At 44.2% G+C, this 12335-nt stretch overlaps 1 protein-coding gene across 1 annotated transcript; it reads right to left on the bottom strand.

Annotated features, from left to right (window-relative positions):
• Positions 1 to 3508: 3508 nt before the first annotated feature.
• On the bottom strand, positions 3509 to 6757 carry LOC311328360 (transmembrane protein 205-like). The gene is made up of 3 exons (XM_084462341.1): positions 6541 to 6757; positions 6281 to 6444; positions 3509 to 4106 (listed from the first exon to the last, which is right to left on the bottom strand). The coding sequence occupies exons 1-3, from the start codon at positions 6638 to 6640 to the stop codon at positions 3804 to 3806; spliced, it is 567 nt and encodes a 188-aa protein (XP_084318467.1). The 5' UTR covers positions 6641 to 6757; the 3' UTR covers positions 3509 to 3803.
• Between the last annotated feature and the right edge of the window lie 5578 nt (positions 6758 to 12335).

Below are 12335 nucleotides of genomic sequence, written 5' to 3'. Positions count from 1 at the left end.
AATGGAGGGCAGACAAGGAAGGGAGAGAGAAGGAGAGAGAGAGAGATGGGGGGAGGAGGAGAGAGAATGAGAGAGGGAGTGACAGAAGGAGAGAGGGCAGGAGAGAGAAGAAGGAGAGAGAGGGGGAGAGGAGGAGAGAGAGGGAGGGAAAGGGAAGCAGGAGAGAGAGGGAGAGAGGAGGAGAGAAAGAGAGGAGGAGAGAGAGATGGAGAGACAGAGAGGGTTGTATTGTGCCAGTAAGGGATATCATTTTAGTGTCAGAAGACAAAACAAAGCTGACTGCAGCCTCATCACAGCACGGAGGCTGTTCTCTGATTGGCTGTCCCCTGATTGGCTCACAGTGCAAGGCGCTGAATGGTGGTCCATGGAAGATTCTACATGACCCTGCAGACCATGCTAGAAAATCTCTGAACACCAGAGAGACCAGTCAGACCATGCCAGACGATCTCTGAACACCAGAGAGAGCAGTCAGACCATGCCAGACGATCTCTGAACACCAGAGAGAGCAGTCAGACCATGCCAGACGATCTCTGAACACCAGAGAGACCAGTCAGACCATGCCAGGCGATCTCTGAACACCAGAGAGACCATTCAGACCATGCCAGACGATCTCTGAACACCAGAGAGTCCATTCAGACCATGCCAGGCGATCTCTGAACACCAGAGAGTCCATTCAGACCATGCCAGGCGATCTCTGAACACCAGAGAGACCATTCAGACCATGCCAGACGATCTCTGAACACCAGAGAGTCCAGTCAGACCATGCCAGACGATCTCTGAACACCAGAGAGTCCAGTCAGACCATGCCAGACGATCTCTGAACACCAGAGAGTCCAGTCAGACCATGCCAGACGATCTCTGAACACCAGAGAGTCCAGTCAGACAGAAGGTTGATTAACGTTCTACTCCATTGTAACAGGGCCATAATCAAAGCTATTAATTACACCGATGTAGGCTACGCCTACGATGGATGCCCTGTCAAAGTAGCTAGCTACCTGCCTGGCTGTGCAACAGGGCTATGCTCTATAGCTAGCATAGCTAACTTTACTCGTATTTGTAAATGTAGCGAAAGCTTTAGCTAAATTCAGCTGCTGCGATGCTTCAGAAGAAATACCATTCAGACTACTAAGAAAGATGGACCTGTCTTCAGTATTTCCAAACATGGATATAGCCTTAAGGACTTAACTCTGCCTGTATCCAATGCCTCTCGAGAGCGCTCCTTTTCAAAACTCAGACCTCAAAACCAGACTGCGCTCTACAATGGGACAAGAAAGACTAAACCACTTGACATTGATGTCTTTGGAAAATGACATTCTTAGAGCACTTTACCGCTCTAATTAAGAACTTTGCCAGGCGTAAAGCCAGGAAGAAGCCTTTTTAAAGGTAAGAATGCATTGAATGCAAATCAAATAGCCTAAACTTAAACCTAAGGCATTATTAGCCTACCTGCGTGTTTCTATTGATCAGTAGGCTATCTTATGCTTGCTCTACTTGTGAGTGGACAGAATGATGCGTGCAGCCAGGTTGTATGTGATGAATACGTTTTTGTTATTGATGCTCAGGGCTTGTGTTGGTGAGGGAGGGGGTCTGCGTCATTAGTTCAGAGTGATGTTGGCGCTAGAGTGTGGATGTTGAGTGTGTGCGCCTGGCTTAAGGGTAGAATTGTAAATTTTGACTTATAAATATGAAACTTGGCTCAAATAATAAACAAATTAATAATACAATATTCTGAGTTGCAGAGATTGTTACAATATAGTTAAATTGTGTGTGTGTGTTGGTAGCAGTAACAGGGGTGGTGTAGCTAGTGGTGGTGAGGGTACTGTTACTGGGAGGGGGGGGGGGGGGTGGTGAGGGTACTGTTACTGGGGGGGGGGGGGGGGGTGGTGAGGGTACTGTTACTGGGAGGGGGGGGGTGTGGGTGGTGAGGGTACTGTTACTGGGAGGGGGGGGGGGGGGTGGTGAGGGTACTGTTACTGGGGGGGGGGGGGGGGTGGTGAGGGTACTGTTACTGGGGGGGGGGGGGAAATGCCCTGCCCCGGGGCCCATGGGTGCCTTAATGCGGGCCTGACACTGGCCTGTCCTCATCTCATCCCTCACCAGGGCCGTGTGTGTGTGCGTGTGTGTGCGTGTGTATAGCTCCTGCTGTGCCATATCTAGGCTGACAGTGACGAGCGGGCTGCTCCCCAGACAGTCATACAGGTGTGTGTGTGTGTGTGTGTGTTCAGGATGATGAGTCACGGACTCCTGTGTTTTTGCACACAAACAAACACACACAAACAAACGCACACACACAAACAAACACACACACACACACACACACATTGACAGCACCTTGCTACTGATGGGTAAGGCTCACTTTGCTGTAAATAAATTATAAAACACAGTCATCATGACACACACACACACACACTCACACACACACACACACACACACACTGCACTCATCAACAACACACTGTGCTTGCTTGAATTGTGTCTCAACAATCTAGGCATGCTAATAATTATATCCTTTATTTGTAAAGCACTTTCAAGCAAACCTGCAGCTCAAATTGCTTTAACATTTCCATAAAAAAAAACAAGAAGAAGAATAGTGATCAATAAAATAAACAATAGCAATAATATAAACCACAAAATAAGACGAGCATAAATCACCCAATCCAAGAGGTATAGAACAAAGATAGTTACAAACCAGGGAACCTACTAAGGAACCTACCAACTGTCATCCACTTCTTTATTTGAAGTTTTATAGGATTTCACTATATTGTGTATCTAATTTGTGTGAGTGTGTGTGTGGGGTGGGGTGGGGTGGGCGCTGGGGGGGCGGCGCGGCACCCATCTCCTCTGACCCCCGGTGTGATGTACTGTGTGAGTGTGTGGGGTGGGGTGGGCGCTGGGGGGTTAGGGTTAGGCAGGCCTAAAGTACTGTGCAGATGTCTGGAAGCTGACCCTAGAACCAGTGGCCTACAATTAGGCTTCCCATAGCAACCCTACCAACCAGCCTATCCGCAAACACTGGATCCTGGAGCTGAGAGAGCGGCAGCCTGTTGAGCACGCCTGGGAATTGCGGGGCAGAGTCACAGATTGAATCGCCAGGACACTGCATTGGTGCGCATTCAAATTGCAAAAAGAGTGTAGTTGAACTCGTTCAAATGTGAAGTCTCTCTGCTTTGTTCGCACGGCCTTTATGAGAACAGAATCAATGGTCGCCTTCACACACAAGCTCAGCACCAGCACGTGCATGCACGCACGCACACACGCACGCACACACACACAGGAAACAAAGCTCAGCTCAGGCCTCATCCCTTGGCGGAGTGCACGAGGAGTCCCCATTTAAGTCCCCATTCCAGGTGAAAGGTGAGGTATGTGTGGAGCGCCAGCGTGCAGTCAGGTCATCTCTGCTCTCATCCCTCCATGGAGACGCATACACCAGGGCTGCATCTCAATCAACTGTAGCATATTCAGCACTAGACCAACCTAAATTCAACATAACCCTTTATTTTAATTCGAAAAGTTCCTGAGCCACCTGGCTGAGCAGTAGTAGCCAGGTACTTCAGTGATTAGTACTCTGGCTACATCATTCTGGTAGAGGAATGAAGGCACTTGTCTGAACATTCTACCTCAAAAGAACACACTAGAGTGACATCAGCTACTGACTGATATGTCAGCTTTGATATAATCAAACACAAACCTTTCTGGAAGTCTGATTGGCTGAGTGAGTGGGAGTGACCGTTTGCGAGGTCAGGCCCAGTTGGGCAGAGTTATTGGCCTAAGTGGAGGGATGACAGTTCTGACCGGTGCGTGTGTTATAGCGTGATGAGGTTCTCAGCCATGTAGAAAAGGCTGTAAGCGTTGCAGGTTATACAGCAGAGGTTGCAGAGAGACGACAGGAGCCTGTAGAGCCAGAGGCGACCACTCAGATGGCTGTATTTAACATCCGTCTCACACAGCTTGGCGTAAGCCTCCCTGTTGGACGAAAGGCCGATGTCTTGGCCCAGTCCGCACGCCTGTTCGATGAGGTGCATGTCAGCCATGATCTCAGAGGTCATCTGGCCAAACCACTGAGCGTTCACGGCCGCCACCGTCACACACACGAAGAAGATGCAGATCTGAGGGGAGACAGAGACACCGTTCAGAGAACATTATTAAACACTTAGAACCGCGGCTTTTCAATAGCGGTTGAAGTACTGAATTTAAAATTATTCTGTCAGTGTCTATTCAATATTTACCCCCCTGCCCTGACGTTTACATACTATACATGTCTACGTTGATGACAAAATGTGGATTACAAAAGAAGTTCTTTCTTTTTTTTAACACGTCCTATAAGCGCGAAAAGCAAAGTCTTTGAAGTTAACATTGGTACCCAATGGTACTAAGGTGTGAAAAGCCCCGCCTCTCTCCTCTGGCCGAATTTAATGCGTTTACTATAAGTGAATTGAGACAATGAATACAACATAGAAAATTAATATAAGTAATTTGGAGACTACTCTATACTGAGCAGAATCACAAGAAGGACCAGGATGATGCCAAATCCACACAAAAAACCTGCTCGTCTCGCAGCATCACTTTGTGCCTCCTTGACTCCAATGTTCCCGCAATAAAATCAGAGAACTGGGTAAGCTGCTCACAGAAACCTCCACGGTTGTGTGGCATCACAAAAGAATGACCTGGCAACAATCTGCACTTATTTCTCACAAGATCGAGGAGAGAGGGAGAGAGAAGGAGAGAGAGAGAGGGAGAGAGGGAGAGAGAGAGAAAGACTGACTTTATTTACCCCAAAACAAAAGTTCTGAAATGTATTTACATTGAGATGTTTTTTTTCAACATATGATCAAGAAGCTATGCTAAGCTAGGCTATGGCTTGTCAGGGGGCGCGCGCTATCGGGATGCAGATTGATAGGCGGCCATTAATGAGAATAATAGGACAATACAGATCTGACAGCCAAGACCTGACGCCCATGAGTGTGTGCCTTAGCGGTTACTGGTATGAAAGCTCTGCGCTTCCAGTGTTAATGACTGATCAAGACTTAAAGGAGTAGTAAAGGGAAAATGCATGTTTAGCCCTGTTTTAAAGGACAATGCTCGTTTTTGACAACCTGGACCTTATTTACGACATATTATAAGACGTTTGACTCACCGAGATCACTTTGGTGTAGTTCGGAGGCATGTAGAAGAAATTTAAAATCCAGCGCGAGCCAGTATATGCATATAATGGCGATGGTGGGGGCACCGGGAATGCAGTTTCTAAAAATCTATTTTCTGCCGCGAAACGGTTGTTTTCATCAATCTGTCTTTATGAATCGCTAGTTGTGCTTACATAGAGCGTAGGCCTGTTGTGGTTGTTCACATGCCCCCACCACCGCCATTATATGCATATACTGGCTCGCGCTGGATTTTAAATTTGTTCTACATGCCTCCGAACTACACCAAAGTGATCTCGGTGAGTCAAACGTCTCATAATATGTCGTAAATAAGGTCCAGGTTGTCAAAAACGAGCATTGTCCTTTAAGGTTACGTATGATCATATACAATGGTTCAGATCAAAACATTGACAAAACGAGCACTTCTGATAATTGCTCTACCACTGTTTAGGTCATACAATGGATGTGGGTGGGCACCGTGAAAAATCATTCAAAAACATGTTAAACTCTCAATTTCAAAGACAAGAAGCTCACCGAGGGGGTAATTGGTGTCCGTTGGTGTTCTGACATCAAATTCGCCACAAAGTATGAATCCTCTAGGGTTTTATTGATCATTTTATGAAATCCATTGACTTGTATTGGAGTAACCGTTGTAGATGTGTAGATCAATCCACAGAGTGGATTCAGGAAGCGGAACTACTTACGGTAGCTATTGTTATTGTTTATGTTGCTAGGCTACCTAGTATGCATGTGCTGCGACTAAATAGTTCTATGCTGAATATTTTAAAAAGCCTTTCCAGATGAACTAGAATCTTACTTTATGGCGAATTATATGTCAGAACGCCAACTAACACCTCGGTGAGTTTCTTGTCTTTGAAATTGAGAGTTTAACATGTTTTTCGAATGATTTTTCAAGGTGCCCACCCACATCCATTGTATGACCAAAATGGTGGCAGAGCAATTATCAGACTTTCTCAAAAGTGCTAGTTTTGTCAACGTTTTGATCTGAACCATTGTATATGATCATAATTAACCTTAAAACAGGGCTAAACATGCATTTTCCCTTTACTACTCCTTTAATGACCTATGACCTACACAGCCACATATGCACGTCTCGTAAGCAAACGCACACACACACACACCTGAAAGGCTTCCCTGTCGTCCAACATGTCGCTGGGATGGTAGACGGCGTAGAGCGTGAGGTTGAAGAAGGCACAGGCTGAGCCCATGTGAAGGTAAAAGGGGATGAGGCGAGACTGAATGAACCCATAGGTATGTCTGTTCAGGTGGTTGTTCATCACAAAGCCTGCAGAGAAATAAGACCTGGATATTAACACTGTGGACCCTGCTAGAGGCCAGGACTTGGTTAGGGGGGGGAAGGGTCAGAGGGTCCAGTACTCACTTGAAATGAAGGTGACCCAGATCTGCATGCCCCAGTAGGTGGAGAGCAGCAGCAGCTGAAGCAGCTTGGCTGTGTCACTGGGATCCCGGTCAGTAGGCATGCTCCCTGCTGACTCCTCTTATCCAGTTCTTCGGGCTGTCAACCACAAAAACTTTCTCTCAGCCTGTCACCTCCACTCTTCTCCCACTCTTCTCCCTTCCTGGTTTTGCCTGTGCCAAGGTCCCTGATAAGAGAGGAAAATGGGCGATAATTGCACTCCAAACTACACCAGTTTGGTATACAGACAGCAAAAGAGATCCACGCAGTCTTGTATGTTAGCAGACAACCTTGACTGGCAACCTTCCCCCAAAACCACCTCTCTCTCAAGAGGAATGAGGAACACGTTAAATATAACAACATCCACGCCCAAAGTCAACAAAGTTGCTAACCAGAAGGCAGCAACATTGTGTGAAAAAACAGTCTATTGTTACTTATTTGCTTACAAACCCACTCTGAGGGATGTGAAAATCGCAGTGCAGTGCAAAATAGCCACTACATTAAATGGAACAAATTTTGTTCTGATCGGTCTTCGTCCGACAACTCGACTGTAACATCTGACTCCTAGTCGCCAACCCAGACATGGTTTCATAGCTTGACACACAGATTGTGCTTACGTTTTGTTCATCATAATATAGCCATGCATGCCAGCCCATCTTCAATGTCACCTCCACAGATCAACTTTCCGCGGTCTAGCCTAACTTTAGCTTAGATGGCTAATGTTCTACCTGCACTGAATTCAAAGTTATCCTTGACTATACACGAATAGATCAGCATGGCTCGCTGGCTAGGCTATCAGTCTTACTCAAGTTGATACAGGCTTGAACTGCGTGCCAAGTTATCTAATTAACATTTATTCGCTGTATAGTGACCCGGTCCAGGCAGTATAAATGTATCTGGCACGCGAGACGTGTCACTTGTCAGAGGTGAAGTGTCAAACTGGCTAGCAAAATAGCCTCCACCTTGACTCCTGCTAAATACAAACTACAGTGAACACTAGGGTTGGGCGATGTGTGCTGAAATATGACATCACGATGTGGCCATCCAAACATCGCGATGGACGATGATATCGTCATTTTGTGGAAATAATAATAATAATAAAATAAAACGAAAAAAAGTAAAACATGTTTTATAGGCCTATTACGTATCCCGGGTAGGCTATTGTAGAATCAGGCTTAACATTAACTGGCTACCTGACGCAATCACGTTATATGAAATAACTTATATTTAATTTAGAGAGAAAATGCAAGTCTACAATAGCCTACCCGGGATACGTAATAGGCCTATAAAACATGTTTTACTTTTTTTTCCAACAAATATGATATTGACGCCACCATGGCTATCTTGCACAAATCAGCACTGCTTGATCCAAGATACCGAGGGGAACACATGCAGCCACCCGAGCTGAACCACGTCAAGACCGAGCTGGTTGCAGAGATGGTAGCAACAACGACCCGTGCAGAGCGCCCAACAGTCAGTCCCACCACGCAGGAAGATCAGTCCAGCGCTGCTGCTCCTAAGAAGAGCAGAAGCTCGCTGGGCAGTCTTCTAGGGAAGAAAAACTAACCAGCTACGCGCACTGCTGCTGAAATCGCAGAGGCAGAGATCACAGCCTACTTGCTGGGAGAGACAATTGACGGAGATAACGATCCACTCAGATGATGGAAAGATAACCAAACGAGGTTTACTTTTATGGCTAGTATTGCGCGTAAATACCTCTCCATATGCGCAAACAGCACACCATCAGAGCGCGTGTTCAGCACCGCAGGTAGTGTTGTCACTCCTCTCCGCTCCCTACTAAAGCCTGATAAAGTGAACATTCTGGTTTTCTTAGCCAGGAATCTAGAATAGAAAGAGTAGGCCTAAACCCTGGGGTAAGAGTATAGAGTCAGAGTGTGGAGTTTTTGTTTGCCATTTTTTATGCTATTTGTGGTATTATATTAAAATATGTAAATAACAATTATTTACAATTTCTTTATTATTATTTCTTTATTATTATTCAACGAAATATGCGGTTGATAAACACGGGCCCTATCCAATTTTGTGAGTTGTTTATTTTATGCATAATGGCCCAGAAGCCACACATTTAAATAAAGCCGAATTTACATTGTATTTTATTGTGGTCTTTTGATTAAAGTAGGCAAGTAAGTACGAAACGAAATTATTATTTAACCGAGTATCTACATTTCTACATGCATATTAACTTTGGTATCTACATTTCAGGTCCCGTTGGCGAGTCTAGTTTCTGATTGGCTCTTTCTAGGTTGTTAGCCCAGAAATGAGCATTTAGCTTGCCTGCATGTACGTGTTATAATAGCAACGAAACAAAATATTTTCTGTTCTACAGTAGGCCTAGTGTGTCATTTATTGATAGTTGTAGGCCTCAATGTGGCAAAAAGGTAAGAATTAAATTGCTAAAAATTAGGCCAATGCTATATTATTGTTGTAACAGGTAATATTTATGTTGCATGTGGCTGATCATGGCAGGCTAAGTTTGATGAAATCGTTTATCAAGTCGAGTCCGAAGACCCTACTATTATAGGCCTAGTCATAGGCCTAGTTATAGGCCTAGTCTTGTATCATAAATGACTGAGGGAAGAAGTTACAAATGTTTGCCTATGGCCTTCCACTACATTGTTTATGTGTCATATAATTTAACAGATTAGAATTTATACAGCTAAACAAACATGATGTTCCCTCCGTGTCCGTGCGTAAAATGTTCCATGTGCGCACGGGCTGTTGAACTACATCAAATTGAGATGTTTGTTAAGCTATAGATACATTCTAATCTGTTACATTTTATGACACATAGGCCTAGAATTAGTAGATTACGACTCAAATGAGTTAATCTAATTATTTACAATGTTTAAAGAAGCAGAAATAACTCCGGTATAGGCGTCGACTCGCACCATATGCCTCTCGCTCAGTTTGCTGTCCAAATTCTTCACGAAGGACACAATAACTGTGGGAAACGTATTAAATGGTCTTCATTAATGTAGGCCTACACATAAATAATACCCAACTGTTCCATTTTCACAGCTCAAGTGTTTAAAAAGTGCCGATGTGACGATGGTTCTCAACCATCGTATTTTTCTATCAACCATTGGCGATGGACGATGATATCGTCCATCGGCCCAACCCTAGTGAACACGAACACTTTTTGTAGTTTGTTCAACTGCTCTTCTTTCGTTTTGAACACCTACCTGTTGGTGGTACTAGTTTGCCCGCTTTCATTGTCAGTGTTGTGATTTTAGTTGAAAATGTAGTGTTTATAGCTAGCTAACTAACTTGCTATGTATGTTTCATGAGGCGTGTGTAATCTGTCGGAGAAGGATTTCCTGCTTGGAAGATTGAGCTTGACAAGGGACCAGGCGCGTGCAGAGTGAGGTAATGACGCCCCCTTGCAGCCTTCGGCAGCAGTGCAGCTAACAAACAGGCAAACAAGCCTAGTGGCCCATAGCACTATTATTTTAGGCCCATATAATGATATTACAGTAGATTGGAAAATACCATCCCTATAATGATATTAGCCAAACCGACAATTCACAATACGTAATCTGGTTTCTTATGATAGGATAACCCATATTACTGATTTGTCCAATATTCAACATTAAGACTTTTTGTTTTGTAAAAAGCAGGACTGATTTTAAACATTTTATTTCTTAAAATCTTGTTAATGACATTGACATTCCAATATTTACACAAATGGACAGACTGCAGAAAACTACAATAAAACCGAATTCAAGCTATTACATGCACCAAGGTCACATCTCTAGTGCAACAGCCAATTCATTTCCTTCATGATTATCAACACCAACATATGGTAATGCAGAGCAGCGGAAAATCGGCACTCTTCACTTAAACAGCAATAGTAAAGTAATGGCACTTATTGCTTTCAAATCCTTCAATTGGCAATATACTATACAACAGGTAAAACTATACATATAGAAAGTAATACAATACAAATAGAATACAATACCTAGCTCCCACCGATTAGATTTCAAAAGAGAAAACACAAACTGTCAGATTACGCTTCATATATACTCTGTGTATGCTTCATATATACTCTGTGTGTATGCTTCATATCTATACTCTGTGTGTATGCTTCATATCTATACTCTATGTGTATGCTTCATATCTATACTCTATGTGTATGCTTCATATATACTCTGTGTATGCTTCATATCTATACTCTGTGTATGCTTCATATCTATACTCTGTGTATGCTTCATATATACTCTGTGTATGCTTCATATACTCTGTGTATGCTTCATATATATTCTATGTGTATGCTTCATCTATATTCTATGTGTATGCTTCATCTATACTCTATGTGAATGCTTCCTATATACTCTGTGTATGCTTCATATCTATACTCTGTGTATGCTTCATATATACTCTGTGTATGCTTCATATCTATACTCTGTGTATGCTTCATATATACTCTGTGTATGCTTCATATATACTCTGTGTATATGCTTCATATGTGTTTGCTTCATATATACTCTGTGTATGCTTCATATATACTCTATGCATACAGTACACACCCACTCGTTCAGAGTTAACACCCCCAGGCGGCCAACATCTGCATGTCGTTGTCATCCTCCACCCTCTTCTTGGTTGCTGTAAAACAGGGAGACGACGTCACTGAGTGAGGAGCCTATGCTGCTGGGTACCAGAACGTGGCATCACCACGCCCCCCGAGGACGTTCATACTTACGGGTGCGCTGACTCGGCTGGGCCGAGGGCAGCTTGTGGGAGGGCACACTTGGCAGCCTGTCGTGGGAGGGCGCGCTGGGCAGCCTGCAGTGAGAGGCCGCGCTGGGCAGCCTGTCATGGGAGCGTGCGCTGGGCAGCCTGTCATGGGAGCGTGCGCTGGGCAGCCTGTCATGGGAGCGTGCGCTGGGCAGCCTGTCGTGAGAGGGAACGCTGGGCAGCCTGCCGTGACGCACGGTCTTCGCTGGTGGGTGCATGGAGATTGCCTGGTCCATAGTAGTTCTAGCAGTAGCTGTTACATACAGCTGCAGCAGCTAGCCCACCTCACATTTTCTCCAGGAAATGTACTTTCTAGTTGGTATACTTGTTTCATATAGACTTATAATAGACCGATAAATACCCTTAATTACTTGTGAAAATGCATCAAAATTGCAATTAAATAGCCAACTAAACTCATATAGCCTAGACTATGATAGACCTACAGGTGTCTAATATGCCGACTCAGCACCAACCTATGCCCAAATATGTCCCTTTAGTACGCCATTATTTCCGGCAAAGGGGGGAAATAGGGAGAAAGTTGGGAACCCTATCGGTACATGGGCAATCGTAGACTGTTTTTGTAGTCAAGACTGCAGTGCCAGCATCAATGAATTCAATCTTTTGACAGATCAGGGGGGAAAGAGGAGAAAATTGGGAAATGAACAGGAAGAAATCGGGGTATCTAAGCGGTCAGGGAGAGCAGACTATTCCAGCAGGCTTAGACTGCTAGCCTCACCATCTATAAATCTTGACAGATCTGTTTCCTATGGCTACATCTAGTGGTCATATCTGATATTATTATTGAGCAGTTTATTATTGCCACATCTAGTGGTCCCCTCTGATATTACTATTGAGCAGTTTATTATTGCTACATCTTGGTGTTGTGGCTGTCTAAAACAATCATACCATATGATGATTATGATTACAATATTATGAAATGATTCAAATGCAGGGGAGCTAAATCAAATTAAATCACAACATTAGAGCAAATGATAATCAAGAAA

Source organism: Borostomias antarcticus (assembly GCF_949987555.1).
Source record: "Borostomias antarcticus genome assembly, contig: scaffold_76, whole genome shotgun sequence".
Classification (NCBI taxonomy): Eukaryota; Metazoa; Chordata; class Actinopteri; order Stomiiformes; family Stomiidae; genus Borostomias; species Borostomias antarcticus.
This window is presented reverse-complemented; position numbering and strand designations above follow the sequence as displayed.